The sequence below is a fragment of the Rhipicephalus sanguineus genome, chromosome 4 (genome assembly GCF_013339695.2).
Source record: "Rhipicephalus sanguineus isolate Rsan-2018 chromosome 4, BIME_Rsan_1.4, whole genome shotgun sequence".
Taxonomy (NCBI): domain Eukaryota; kingdom Metazoa; phylum Arthropoda; class Arachnida; order Ixodida; family Ixodidae; genus Rhipicephalus; species Rhipicephalus sanguineus.
In genome coordinates, this window is record NC_051179.1 from 197942824 (window position 1) to 197957732 (window position 14909).

Consider the following 14909-nt stretch of genomic DNA (forward strand, 5'->3'; position numbering starts at 1 on the left):
CTTCAATATGCATAGTAAAAGCTTTACAACAGCCAGGGTTGTCCTCTGAGAGGAAATGAACTAGCGCCTGTAAATTACGCATACGAAAAGGGTCTGAAAAACTCAAAGAGGTTAAGCAGTTCTGCAAATAACTGGATACAGCGACTTGCCAGGTGCCTTGCTCGGAAACGATTGCTCGTAACGGAATCTCGTGCTTCTGTGTTTTCGCTGAAAAAAACAATTCTAAAATCATGAAAGAAGGGGACTTTGAAGGGTTCGTTTTCTTTGTTATACACAATTGTGCTTACTCTTGTGCGAGACGGGGCTGGAAAGATGGCGCCAGGCCACGACCACTGTGCGAGCCGAGCCGGCCGGTGGCCGGAGCTTTAATGTGACACCGAAGTGAACCCCCGTGGTGAGCGCGGGTGTGCGACTGTGCGCGGGTCCCGGGAGAAGGCAGAAGAGGGAGGGCTGTGCAACTGGAGAGACGCCGTATTTTTGTCTCTCCGGCAGTTTTCTTTACTTTATCTATATAAACATTGTTGTGTTAAAGTAACCGTTGTTTTTTCCAGTCATTCTTTCACGTCTCCCGAATCATCGTTTGCATCTAACACAATATTAATGAGAACGAACAGTCTGTTAGTCCTCATTAATTCTACAGCAAGTGATTTAGCCTCCTGGACATTACAAGCTATTCTCTCAAGGCCTTTACAAAAGGTCGACAGTACTTTGCCTAACTACCGATAGTTAAGGTTTTACCGTCCTAAAATTCTTTTTTAAGGCTGTTAATGCTTTTTCTGAGAACAAACTGTCCGGCATAAATACAAAATACCCTTCCTTATCTGAAATTACTGGCCTGAGTTTCTTCTCGACACAGTAATTAACCAAAGGCCGGATAGGATCAGGACACTTGAGGTGCGTATTAGAACCCTTCATACTAGCAACGCAATCTGAAATGCAGTGGGAGCGCTCTTCTTCGGGGACGAGTCTAGTGATAGTGCGCGGCAATTTTAAGGTTGTAGGCCACTCAAAAAAAAAACTTTTTTTCAGGAGTAGCCAGCGTTGAAATAACTTTTTCTTCTAAACAAGCATGTCTTATTTAACTTACCCACCCATTTATAGTTCAAAATAGAATATTTATTTTTTGTGAGGTCATCTTTGCCAAAATTGCATTAAAAGTGGTAGTCACGCCAGCCGTGATAAGTGACTGTGGCGGCGCCGCTTCAGCGCCTGCGCGCAGCGTCGACGCTACTAAACCGAGCGCCACTGTGATAAGAGCTCTCGCCCTCAGAAGACAAAAACTGTGTGTGCTCCCGCAATTAGTCAGTTGGCCAGTTGTCGCTGTTAAGTCTTTTCGTGCGGACGCATTAAAGTAATGTGTACCCACATTTGGTGACCCGGAAAATGAACTTACCGCACCGCCATGGCCGACCAGGAAGCCTTCGCCGCTCTTCGCCAACAAGTACAAATTCTTTAAGTGCAACTTCAGGCCCAACAACTGGTAATCAAGAACCAAGAGGAGCAACTCCACGAACAGCAGCAACGCACCCAAAGTGAACCACACTCATCCGACAATTCTGCACAGCCGCGCTCGGGCCACGCCTCCCAAAGCTCTGCCCCAGCGGGCGCCACCACTCCAGCGGCCACCGCCGGCACGGAGGTCTGTCGCGTCGCCGTCAAAATTCCCACCCTTTTGGGTAGAGTCCCCTGAGGTGTGGTTCGCACAATTCGATGCGCAGTTTTCTCTGGCACGTATTACCCAGGACCGGACGTGCTGCACTACGTCGTCGCCCACCTAGACTCTCGCTACGCAGCTGAGCTCCGCGATGTACTCGCAATTCTTCCAGCTGACGACTGCTACCTGCACCTGAATCACCTTCAGAAGACGAGAAAGTGCGTCAACTCCTTCAGCACGAAGCGCTCGGTGACCGCAAGCCAACGCAGCTCCTGCGCTTTATGCGTGCCCTCGCGGGCAGCACGCTCGTTCACGACACCTTGCTCCGAATAATGTGGCTTGACCATTTACCCTCTCATGCTCAGGCTATCCTCCAGGTTCAGCCGAATCTGCCGCTGAACCAGCTCGCCGAAATTGCCGACCGAGTCGTGGAAGCCTCTCCACCGCCGCCACCTCTTTTGGTCCACGCCGCCGGCGCCCCACAGTCCACCCCCGAGCTCACTAGTCGTATCGACGAAATCGCCCGTCAAGTGGATTCTATTCAAAGGCATCTGGATCAACGCCTGACGTTTCATCTCGGAAAACGCCCCTAAAGCCGAGGCCAAAACACCGATTTATCGCAAGAAAACGACAACGGCCGCTTCTACTATCATCGTCGCTTCGGTGACAGAGCCCGGAAATGCCAGCCATCCTGCTGAGTTGGACGTCAGGGAAATTTTAACAGCAGCCCGTAGATACGGCCCCGAGCTGCCAGCTTAGAGGCCGTCTCATTTTTGTCACCGACCAAGTCAGTAAGCGCAGGTTCCTCATTGACTGCGGTTCTGACATCTGCTGCTTTCCCCTAGCCTTCCTGCACGACAGGCGCCCTTGCACGTCATTCGAGCTAAGTGCGGCGAACCATTCAAGCATTAAGACCTACGGCGCTCTCCGACTCAACATCACCCTCAAAAACCTACGCCGTGAATTCCCATGGAATTTCGTCATCGCCGACGTCGCAGAGCCAATCATCGGGTCCGACTTCCTGGCGTACTGCCATCTCTTACCTGACTACCGGCATGACCGACTTATCCACGCCACAACAGGCCTCTCCGCGCCGGGCCAACGCACAGCCCAGCGGTAAAGCTTTCTCCGTTGAAGATCAATCGCCATACCACGCCATCATCGCAGAATTTCCTGACCTGACACGACCTAGCGGGCGTCCCCGAGAGGTACGCCACTCAACCGTGCACTACATCCACACTACTCCAGGCCCGCCGGTCTCCTGCCACGCCCGCCGCCTAGCTCCGGACCGCCTTCGAATCGCCCAAGTAGAGTTTGAAGCGATGCTCCGCCGCTCGAAGGGGCCTTACGCCTCACCGCTTCATTTGGTGCGGAAGAAGACCGATGGCTGGCGGCCCTGTGGAGATTATCGCACCGTCAATGCCCGTACCATCCCAGACAGGTGCCCCGTACGTCATACACAGGATTTTGCCCACCGCTTATACGGCAGCGCCGTATTCTCAACTACTGACTTGGTAAAGACCTACACACAAATTCCTGTGAACACAGATGACGTTCCGAAGACCGCGATCATTACACCCTTCGGCTTATTCGAATAAAATTTCATGAGTTTCGGCCTCCGCAATGCGGGCCAAACCTTCCAACGCTTCATCGACGACGTCGTCCGCGGCCTAGACTTCTGTTTTGTCTACCTAGACGACATCCTGGTTTCCTCCCCCAACGAAAAGGCTCACCGCCAACACATTCACCAACTGTTTCAACGTCTCGACGACCACGGCTTACTCATAAACGTCCAGAAGAGCACGCTTGGCGCCCCAGTCGTCACGTTTCTTGGCCATCAAATTTCTTCAGAAGGGACTACACCCTTGCCTGACCGCATCTTGGCCCTTAAGAACTACGCCCGGCCGGTCACAGCGAAAGATCTCCGCCGTTTCCTGTGCATGCTCAACTTTTACAAGCGCTTCGTGCCTGAAGCAGCCGCATATCAGGCCCCTCTTCATGACGCGTTGGCTGGCCTACGAGGCAACCATCCTGTCACTTGGACACCACTTATAACTCAAGCGTTCGAAGACTGCAAAACTGCCCTCTGCAACGCCACTCTACTTTCACATCTCAAGCCAGAAGCTCCCTTGGGCCTTTTCACTGATGCCTCTAGCACCGCCGTTGGAGCCTCCCTAACGCAGCGCGTGGGCCAAAACTGGCGCGCGTTGGCATTTTCGAAGAAACTTTCTAGCCCAAAAACACCCTCGTCTACAAGCATCGCCGATGAAACTCCGGCCCCTGCGGAGACAACATGGCCAGCCTACTACAGAGAGCTTCTCGCCATCTACGAAGCGGTCCAACACTTTCGCCGGATTTTCGAGGCACAGCACTGCACCATCTACACTGACCACAAACCTATCACTTACGCCTTCTCCCAACCACGCGAAAAACTTCCACCGGTCCAGCAGAACCAACTGTCATGTATCGCCAAGTTTACCACCGACATCCAACACATCAGCTGAAAGGATAACGTGGTCGCCGACGCACTCTCGCGCGTCTCTGCTGTCGAGCTGCCACCCGTTACGACTGACACCCTCGCCAACGCTCAGAAAACGGACGCCGAACTCCAGCAGCTCCTCGAAAATGGCTCCTCTCTTCAATTTAAGTCGCCGCCCCTGGGTCGACGGAAACTCTCTACTGCGACATATCCACCGGACGAGTGAGACCATATGTTCCTTCGCCGCAGCGTTTTCAGCCCAGTTACACAACCTCAGCCACCCCGGCATCCGCGCTTCTACACACCTTGTAAGTTGTAACTGACCGCTATGTTTGACCCTCAATTCAACGGGACTGCCGCACCTGGGCACGCACGTTGTGGATACCTGGCTTGCTGCGTCCCGTCCATAGTTAAAGCAAGGAGGACGGAGGTTTCAATTCGCAACAAACAACAACAATTTATTTAACTCTACGCTGCATACGGCGGGGTCGGTCCAGGCACACGAGACGACGAGGCGACGACCATGATCGGCGGCAGCAGCAATTGGCCAGCGTGGGTGGCCGCATCCGTCCTTCCTGGCGTCCCAGGCACGTCTCTCCTGGGCGGCGCGCAGGCTGCCCCTTTTAAGCCGCGCAGCTGGGCCACGCGCACCGCCTCTGCGCAGCACGTGGCGCTATCTCGCGATAGCCGGTGGGCGTGGTTCCCACACATCCCCCCCCCCTCAAAATGACGTGGTGGGGACCGGAAGATGGTCCGGAAAGGCCGGCTGCAGGGACCCTAAAGCATAGCGAGGACAACGAAAACCAGTAAACATTTTCTTCTCGCCACCAACAAAATTATGTGCATTCAACGCATAACAAGGCGAACGGGATATTAGAGTACTTTGGGAAGGCCTATGAATGCTTCCTCCTCTCTCCAAAATTCGTGGAAAAACGCGACTGGGAAAAAGTACAAGTACAGGGAATGAGTCATTTTCGCAAACGCCTCTTGTCCGTCACCGAGGACGCAGGTTGTACCACTTGCTTGGTGGCGTGGGTGACTGGGTGGCCAAACCCTGGTGAGGCATATCTGGATCACCAGCTGCTGCGTCTTGCCGTGCGTAAAATGGTTTCAGATCTGAGACATGAACAGGGCCACACGCTTGATTAGTTAAACAATCTTTCAGCATGTACGAAAGCCTGGATTTCCGGGTGATTCTATACGGTCCGTCCCACCTGTTAGCTAAGGAAGCGGCAAAACCTTTCGAGGCGTCGCTGAGCGGGTGTGTCCGCTTCAACACCAAGTCCCCAACCTCAAAGCTAACGTTTTGTCGACGCTTGTCATACTGTCCTGCCTGTTCCATTCGGGACACATCGAGGTGCTGTCTGGCTTGTTTGCCGTGTCGGTCAGCCTCTGTCTCAGGTCCCTTGCAAACTTTGAAGAAGGCCTTGAAGAAGCGGTTGCACATGTCAAAGCACTGTCGTGCGGAAAGCTCAATTCTTTGCCCAGGTTAGGTTGAGCAGGAGTGAAGCCTGTTGAGCGATTAACTGTCGTTCTAGTTGCGAACGCTATTTGTGCCAGTTTCAGGTCCCAGTCTTTATGACGCTCAGTATGCGCGACAAGCATAGATTTCACATTTCGGTTTACCCGTTCCGTGATGTTGGCTTGCGGGTGATACACAGACGTGCGCTTGTGACAAATTCCCAAAGCGTCACAGGAATCCGTGAACACCTTGCTGGTGAAGTACGTCGCGTTGTCCGTGATCAGCTGGGCAGGGAATCCGAACCTCGTGAAGGTTTCGAGAAGGCAGTCCCATATTTTCTGCGAAGTGAGCTTGCGCAAAGGAAACAATTCAACCCATTTCGTGAAATGGTCAGTCACAACAAGCAGATACTGGTTTCGCCGCGGACTCATGGGAAACGGGCCCATTACGTCACAGGCAACAATCTGCCATGGCGATGTACTCTCAACTGACTGCATTGTTCCTAACGGTAAACCCCCACGTGGTTTCGCCTTTTGACAAACTGAACAGGAACGCGCGTAGCCTAATACATCCTGTTTCAACCCTGGCCACGTTACAGTACGACAGAGCTTCTCGTAAGTCTTCTGCCCTGAAGAGTGACCAGCTAAAGCACTGTCATGGTAGTACTTTATGAACAATTTGCGAAGTTTGCGAGGAATAACAACTCGAAACGGTGACTCCACACTACCATCATCAACCTGAGGAAAGTACCGGAACAAGAGGCCTCCTTCTCCGAGCAGGTAGCAGTCTGTCTCCTCGTCGCTTCCGGTGTCAGTTGGATCACGAGCCGCTAGCTTTTCTGACACCTTACGACAAAGGCCATCACCTTGCTGTGCTGCAAGAAGCTCCTGTTTAGTGACCAAAGTACCCCAACGTGACTGTATTGTCACAGCTGGTGTCGTAACCGCACACACTGTTTCCGGCTCGACCTGGGGTTCAATAGACAAAGGTGCACGTGAAAGTGCGTCGGCAACTGTGTTAGTGCTACCCTTCTTGTACTCAATGACATAGTCGTAGCGCTGCAAGGTAAGCGCCCATCGGGCCAATCGTCCCGAGGGATTAGGCAATCGTTTCAGCCGAGAGAGCGCTTGGTGATCAGTCTGAATGACAAACTGAGCCCCGTCCAAAAACATGTCAAACTTCTTTAATGCGAAAATGATAGCCAGGCACTCTTTTTCTGTTACCGAGTAGTTTCATTCCGCCCCGATCAGAGTGTGGCTTGCGAAGGCAACGGGCCTCAGAGCGCCTGCGCATTCCTGCAAACGTACTGCGCCAAGTCCGTAATCGCTGGCGTCTGTCTGTAACACAAAAGGTTTTATTTAGATCTGGCAGCTGAAGGGTGGCGTTACTGGTGATCGCTTTCAGAAGCGTGTCGAAAGCTGCTTGTTGCTCACCGCTCCAGAGCCATTTCGCGCCTTTCTTTTGCAACTGAGTTAGTGGTCGGGAGATGTCTGCGCACTGCAAAATGAAGTCACGATAAAAAGCAATCATTCCGAGAAACCTTTGCAAGCTCTTAGTGTTCTGGGGTGGGGGGTAATCTGCAATTGCCTTCAGTTTATCTGGGTTTGGTTTTAGTACGCCGTTGTCGACAACAAACCCAAGAAGGTTGATTTTGTTAGTAGCGAGCTGCAGTTTTCCGGGATGAACAGTTAGACCGGCTGCTGACCTGCGCTGTAGCACCGTATGCAAGTGTTCAAGATGATCTTCAAACGTGCGCGAAAACACCGTCACATCATCAAGATACCAAAGTGCATAATTAAACTTTGCATCACCCAAGACCATATCCATCATGCGCTGATAAGAACTCGGACTATTGGGAAGACCAAAGGGCATGCGCACAAACTCGAACAAGCCTCTATGACATGTGAATGCCGTTTTCGGGATAACGTCAGGGTGAACCTCGATTTGTAGATACCCACGAGAACAGTCGATAGTGGTGAAGAACTTTGCGTTTCCCAGCGCATAAGTTATGCTCGATATTGCTGGCAAAGGGTAGGAATCTCTCACCGTAACTGCGTTGAGCCTGCGGTGGTCCACACAAAGGCGTGCCGCACCATCTTTATTTGGGGCCAATACCACAGGGAAGGCCCACGGACTGTCCGAGGGTCGATCATTTCGTCCAGGGCTTTATCGAGAACGGCTCGCTTGTGCTGGCTCAGCGGTCTCGGGTTGCAACGCCATGGCCGGGCGTCGCCGGTATTGATGCGATGCACTAGGACGTCGGTCTTCCCAGGACGTTCCGTAAACATTCCCGAGAACGGTGTCAGCACGGCCTCTAGCTGCTTCCGCTGGTGGTTCGTTCCCGTGAAGTCGCTGAGGGACTGCATGACTGCTGACGGCAGGGTGGTGTGCATGGCTGCCACGCCTTCCACGTGTCTTGGTACAGGCACGAAGTCTATCTTCTCCGCAAAGGGTGTTGTCTCGGACTGTCCGTGAAGGCGGTAGCCTCTTGCAGGAAAGTCGTGTGTGAGCCCCTCGCCTGCAAGAAAATCTCGACCGAGAAGCATTGACACTGAGAGGCCAGGCAAACAAACAAATCGCTGGCGCTTCGTTTTTCCATTAAAGCTTATCCGTAAGCGAACACAACCTTCAGCGTTTGATACGTGGCTTGATGCCATCAGCAACTGAACATTTGAGTTACGAAACCTCATCTTTTTAGCTTTACACTTCTCTAGCAACACGTCACCGATTAACGAGATTCCTGAACCGGTATCAAGAAGAGCAGGTACGGTAATGCCCAGCGCTTTAACTTTCATCGTCGGTTCTGGAGACTGCGCCTGCGTTACGCGGCAAACAGGGGGAACGATGACTGACTCACCAGCTTGATGTTTGTCCATTACACGCTCCGCACAGCGTTCCACGCTCCTGGCATTGACGGCCGTGGGCTGCGACACACCGCCAGTGGTTAGTGTCGCCGGCCGAAGCGGTTTCCCGAACTCTCTGCATTCGCGCTACGCCGCGCAAAGCATTGCCGCCTCACATGACCAGCTTGACCGCACTGGTAGCATACGACATGCGTATGTCTGCTTTGGCCAGTTAACCTATCACTGACATCACGCCTTTCGGCGGAGTGGCCCCCGGAGTACCCATAACAGGAGCGCCTGTCGCAGTCGGCTCGCGCAGGACTTGTGAACCCGGCGTATCGGGACTGGGGGTCCGACCGACTATGCTCTTGTATGGCTCGAGTAAGGAGCGAGCGCTCTGCACTATGACGCTTCTCTGCGGACACTTGCTCCCAGGGACAGCTTACCCCTGATACGGTATTCAAAGGGGCCCCGCGCCGCCCTTGCTCATGTGCGAAGGGGTCCAGGGCGCGGGAGGAGATAGCCGTGAATGCGCCTGGGCTCGTCAGGTCGCATGAGGGACTGGCTACGGGGGCGCGCCAAGCCAGTGAAGGCTCAAGAGCAGATTGCGGCGCTGGCGGTGGCACGTAAGTGCTCTCAGCTAACAGGGCGCCTTGTACACCGAGGGCCTCCCGTGCGAGCTGTTCAAGGGTTTCGAATGTGCGCCCGTAAAGAAATGGCTTGAATCTGGGATGACTCTGTCGAATGACCCGAGCTACTTGGTCCCTTTCCGAGGCAGTCAGTGCTGCTCGGCGATGCAGTTCCTGCATCGTCCGGACGTACTCGAGCAAACTTTCGTCCGGATGCTGGGTTCTTAGTTCGAGCTCACGCTGGACTCGCAGCTCGTACCCAGGGGGCAGAAATTCCTCTCGGAAGCGCTGTTCAAATTCTGCCCATGTGGTGAAAGGCGTTTGTAGCCTCCACCACCGTCCTGCGGCATCCCGTAAAGCCAACGGCAGGATTCGAGCCATCACGTGCGCTTCAGAGGCACCGGTCGCTCTGACATACCTGTCCATTTCCTCTAGAAAGTCAGCCACTGATTTCGGGTCGTCGTAACCCGTGTACGTGGGTAGCGTGGCCGGAGGTAGGAGCTGTGGTTCGCCGGCCCGAGTGTCCATGCGGTCCATGACCGCGTTGCACAACTCAGCGACACGCTGAAATGTGTTCAGCTGCTGTGCCAGCAGATGGTCAGCCTGCTCGTGCGAAGAATCCTGCTCACCGCCGGTAGGCCAGACCGTCCCGGACCGGAGGTGCTTTCCGTCTGCCTGCGCCATGAAGAGGAGAAAAAAAACCGCGCCACAAAACAACACGCACAAGAGTGCGCTACCCGGAGACTCAACGAACAAGACGAGCGACTGGACCTACGTCCCCCGTGCCATTCCTACGGGCGAGAGCAAGCCCCACGTTGGGCGCCAGCTGTGGGTACTGGACTTGCTGCGTCCCGTCCGTAGTTAAAGCAAGGAGGACGGAGGCTTCAATTCGCAACAAACAACAACAATTTATTTAACTCTACGCTGCATACGGCGGGGTCAGTCCAGGCACACGAGACGACGAGGCGACGACCATGATCGGCGGCAGCAGCAATCCGCCAGCGCGGGTGGCCGCATCCGTCCTTCCTGGCGTCCCAGGCACGTCTCTCCTGGGCGGCGCGCAGGCTGCCCCTTTTAAGCCGCGCAGCTGGGCCACGCGCACCGCCTCTGCGCAGCACGTGGCGCTATCTCGCGATAGCCGGTGGGCGTGGTTCCCATAACGTGCATTCCATGTCAGCGCGCCAATATCACCCGACACGTCACATCACCGCTAGGGGCATTCCCCCTGCCGTCGCAACAATTTCAACACGTCCACATCGACATCATTGGCCCCATTCCACAGGTCGGGCCTTACCGCTACTGCCTCACCGCCATCGATCGGTACACTCGATGGCCTGGAGTATTGCCGCTCGAAAGGTTTACCGCAGAAGACGTCGCCTCGGCCTTTTTCACCGGCTGGATTTCCCGCTTCGGCACTCCTCATCGCGTCACAACCGATCAAGGACGGCAGTTCGAGTCCCAACTCTTCAGGCTCCTCGGGCTTTCCACTGGGTTCGAGCGCTCGCAGACCACCAGCTACCACCCCTGCGCCAACGGGATGATTGAGCGGTTTCACCGACAGCTCAAGGCAGCCATCACGTGCCACCCTAACTCAACTTGGCTCGAGGCTCTCCTGGCCGTCGCTCTTCGTCTGCGCGCCACTTTAAAACCAGACATCCAGACAACGCCTGCAGAACTGGTTTACGGGGAGCCGCCTCGCCTACCTGGGAAACTTCTCTCCGCTGCAACTTCGGACATCACCAGCTCGGACGCGACAGACTTTGTCGCCCGCCTGCGTCGCACAATGGCCTCACTGCGCCCGCCACCAGCAGCACGTCACACGAAGCAGACCCCGTTCGTGTTTAAGGACTTGTCAACGTGCTCGCATGCCTTTCTCCGCGACGACAGTGTACGTGCGCCGTTTCAACCACCTTACTCCGGACCCTATAATGTCATCCGCCTTGACAACAAGACATTCACCCTTCAAATCAGCGGGAGGGATGTTCGCGTCTCCGTCGACCGACTGAAGCCATGATACATCCTCTCCGAGGAAACTAACAACTCCTGCGCGCCTCCCGTAAATCACCCACAACAGTCTCCAACGCCTCGGCCCGTGCCCTACTTCGCGCGCTTTGGACGCCAGGTGCGCGTCCCCAATGCTCTTCAAACCTGAGGGCACCTCTCTGCGTAGGGGGTGGTGTGGCAGCACGGCGCGGCCCGCTTCTGCGCCTGCGCGCAGCGTCGATGCTGCTAAACCGAGCGCCAGTGTGATAAGAACTCTCGCCCTCAGAAGACAAAAATTGTGCGTGCTCCCGCAGTCAGTTCAAGGTAAATGTAAATGGTAGCGAAGCTTCCATAGAAGCCTATACGTTCAAAAAATGGCGGCTTTTAAGCTGCTCATGGGGCTTAGCGTCATCTGTGTGAGGAGGGAACATTTCCGGCGGAACAAAAAAAAATCAACCGGATGTGACGCAATATCCGGTAACAAGTGACGTCATTTAACAAGGGCTCGTGTTATTGCCCTCCGAAGCGAGCTGGCGAGCCCAAGCTTCGCGAGTGTTTTTCATATCAACGTCAACTCAACTAGTACAGACTCGTGATCAGAGAAGTGTACTTAAGCATACTGTAGTACGATTCGCATCGGAATTGGTGACAACATATCTTGCATGTTCTCGGAAACTTTATGCTGTATTCATGTATTTCGCTGCTTAATAAAAGCGAGCAGTTGTTTACCTTGATTGCAGTGGTTGGCAAACCGGGAACCGGGCACGTTTTTCCCATACCTGTCGATTTTTTTTCTGCCATGGGATACAAAGCACAAAATGACACTCTACCACATATGTCTTCTGCTTGCCGCCCTCTCCCCGCCCCTTTCATTAAAAAAAACGTGCCCCCCTCCCCCTCAATACAAATTCCTGCCTGCGCCACTGCTTGGTTGTTTAATTGCGTCGCACATGCGCAGGTTAATTGCGAGCGTGTCTTATGTACTGATCAAGAATATATACATTATGTTTGAGTGGTTTGTGTGCTTCAGTTCTAAGATAAGAAATAAAGCATAGTCGTGCAGCACTGATGATATTTCAATTTTATTACGGGATAAACATAATGCAACTTTATTACACTGTACAAAATGAGCACTTATGGAAATAAGCACAGAATATTCGTGCACACCATATGCATTACGATTTTCTTTACGCGTCGAAAAATTGACCTTCTTACCCGTAACCAGGGTGTAAGAATAGTTCCCACAACACATAGCATTATTTGCAATGAAAGTCTGAACAACATATTTACCTAGAAACAAGAAAAAATAACCAGTGCATTGCCTTAACAAACTATAAATGTATGGATTCATCTGGAGTCATCACCATAATACAATTACAATACAAGCAAGAACATTACTGCCCAAGCACCTGCAATAGCTAGGTAACATTCAAACAGTTGAACCCGATAGAGCAAAGAAAACTGAATATCGCAGGTTAGAGTACTTCCCCAACAGGATTTGAATGCTGGTCGGCGGTGTGAATAGTGTGCGCCTTACTTCAGCGTCACACCTACAGGCCGAAACATATAAAAAATGAAAACTCACCCTCTGCTTGCGTAAGTGCGGCAAATACACACCATTTTAACATTTTCCCCCTGCAGGTAGGCAGGTATGAACCTTTGTAGTTAACATTCAGGGTGGTTAATTTTTTCACTGTTGATGTGGTCAGGTTTACACGCTTCTTAAACAAAGCAGCATGCTTTGAACATCTTATAAGTTATTCATTAGACAGCCTTTGTCTCAGGGTCGCAGGAAAATAAGCAAGCTAACGCGCCAGCACGACTTTGCTAATCTGAGGGGGCGCCTACAGCGCAATCTAAAGTGTATGCAAATATTTTGCAATAAGACATGATTAAAATGCTGGTGTGCATTGTTCCAGAAGGCAGGATAGCAAGTCCCGATGAAATAAGCAGCATCGGGGCGTCGCATGATACCCCGCGTGACGTACGCTCCCCCATCGAAGTCAACCGATGAATGCTCACAAAGACTCATTCACCCAGCTCAAGAACACGATCAGCCCGCACTTCAAGCTGAATAACTATCTAAAACATGGGATCAACAGTCAACTGCTTTTTATCTTAATAGTACACGACCGCGTCTGGACGTCTTCACATGCAGCCTTGGCTGCAATTTACATTCTTAACTGCCAGTAAATGGGAACAGCCTGAATGATATTCGGAGTGGGTGCAATGGTAGAAGAAGCAATCACTCTATCTCCACGAATTCCCAAGCCCGCATTCTCACCAACTCGCAGAAGACCTGTCGAAACTACATGCATGGTTGTGTTTGCAAACGGACATTCCAAATCATGAGTTCTCCTTTCCCTCCCCGAAGGTTGTGAGGATCATCTCCATGGTTTCTACCATCCAAGACTCGCCGCAGGAAATACAGTTCAATCCCTCACAATTACGAAGGTCCTCAAGAACGAAATTCTCGCGACAACGAAGAAATCTGGCGTCTCCGGCGAGCGTCCATAGAGTTCAATGCATTTCCCCCTTGCCATGCGCAGGGTAGCAAGCCGGTTGCCTACACTGGTTAACCTCCCTGCCTTTCTCCCTCTACTATTTCCTTGCCCCACTCGACAGCGAAGAGATTTTAAAACGCACTCCCGCAATAACGTATGCTTCAGAAGTGATCCACAACATTTTTTTAGCCCCTGAACTGGTTCGGAACCACGAAGTTCGAAAATTGCAGCACCCCTAAATCGACAAGTCAGGCACATACGAACAGCATGGTTGCGACCATTAGGTTGTTCACATTAGATCGGATGATAATAATAATGAACCTCATGAGGATGAAGGTGTAGCCACGAGTTCAAGGCTGTTGAAGTACACAACGTTTTGTGCGCTGAAGCCGTCGAGATCATTCACGAAGAGTTCAACGACGAAGCTGTCATTGAAAGCGTGCGCAAAGAATCTCAGAGTGACGGCGAGATTGACGAAAGCGACAAAAGCTATGAAAGGCAAGTAAGTTCGCAGGAAGTTCTCGATGCTTTGAAATCATTCGCATTTTCCTCTGCGCCCACGACGACGAAGGTATGCAAAGCTTAATAAAATATAAGGCACGATAAGGCAAGCTCCTTCAAAGCAACGTGAAACAGAGCAAGATAAGAGATTTTCGCGACAACGAAATCCTCACGATAACGAACAAAACTGGCTTCGCCGTCAATTTCGTTATTGAGGGGTTCGACTCTATCGCAGCACATGCGAATCACTTGTGCTGTTGACCCTTTAAGTACGGCGGTCACTGACTCAACCACCTTATGCCACAGGGGTTACGGTGCTCGGCGGCTGATCCGCTTGGAAAATGCCTTGACAAAATTAACTCAATTGCTGAGTCTTTGCGCTTGCTACATAGCTTGACGCTTGACTTGTGCACTTTGAAGTTCGGCATTTCTTTTTCGTGCAAACCAGTGCAGCCGGACTCGAGCGAAGAGACTAAACAAGGCGTCGTAAACATCCGCTTCACAAACGGTCACAGTCTTTTCGACCTTTTCGCGAAGATGCACACACAGCGTGTGCCCTAATCTGATCGTGGAGAAAAGGCTATCAATGGCGTTTTCAGACACTTTCGCAGCCTTCAACAAAGGACACGAAAGGAGGGGAAGGCACTGAGAGACCTCCAAAGTCTGTTTCTGCAGCCCCTTTTGCACTCAAGTAAATAAGAACTTGGTTGCCCTCGGTAAACTTGGCATCTTCGACCCTAAGAATACATTTGTGGGCTTTCCCGACACACGAATGCGACCTTAAAACGTTTGCAACTAGCCAACCTGCAAAATAAACAAGGTTGTTTTGCTCTATTTCCGAGGGTTCGTCAGCG

The 14909-nt window shown here is 52.3% G+C and overlaps 2 protein-coding genes across 2 annotated transcripts; one reads left to right on the forward strand and one right to left on the reverse strand.

The window, feature by feature from the left end:
- Positions 1 to 8186: 8186 nt before the first annotated feature.
- On the reverse strand, positions 8187 to 9683 carry LOC125758169 (uncharacterized). The gene has a single exon (XM_049415019.1). It carries the CDS (start codon positions 9602 to 9604, stop codon positions 8540 to 8542), a length of 1065 nt encoding a protein of 354 aa, XP_049270976.1. The 5' UTR covers positions 9605 to 9683; the 3' UTR covers positions 8187 to 8539.
- Positions 9684 to 9749: 66 nt separating this feature from the next.
- LOC119391973 (uncharacterized) lies at positions 9750 to 11081 on the forward strand. The gene is made up of 2 exons (XM_037659614.2): positions 9750 to 9899; positions 10350 to 11081. The coding sequence occupies exons 1-2, from the start codon at positions 9750 to 9752 to the stop codon at positions 11079 to 11081; spliced, it is 882 nt and encodes a 293-aa protein (XP_037515542.2).
- The last annotated feature ends 3828 nt before the right edge of the window (positions 11082 to 14909 follow it).

What these genes read in the sequence shown, in the direction of transcription:
- LOC125758169 (XM_049415019.1), bottom strand. Translation starts at nt 9,604, where the DNA reads ATGGACCGCATGGACACTCGGGCCGGCGAACCACAGCTCCTACCTCCG.
- LOC119391973 (XM_037659614.2), top strand. Translation starts at nt 9,750, where the DNA reads ATGAAGAGGAGAAAAAAAACCGCGCCACAAAACAACACGCACAAGAGT. An exon ending in ACGTTGGGCGCCAGCTGTGG is followed by an intron (nt 9,900 to 10,349) that starts GTACTGGACTTG and finishes CCCATTCCACAG; the next exon opens with GTCGGGCCTTACCGCTACTG.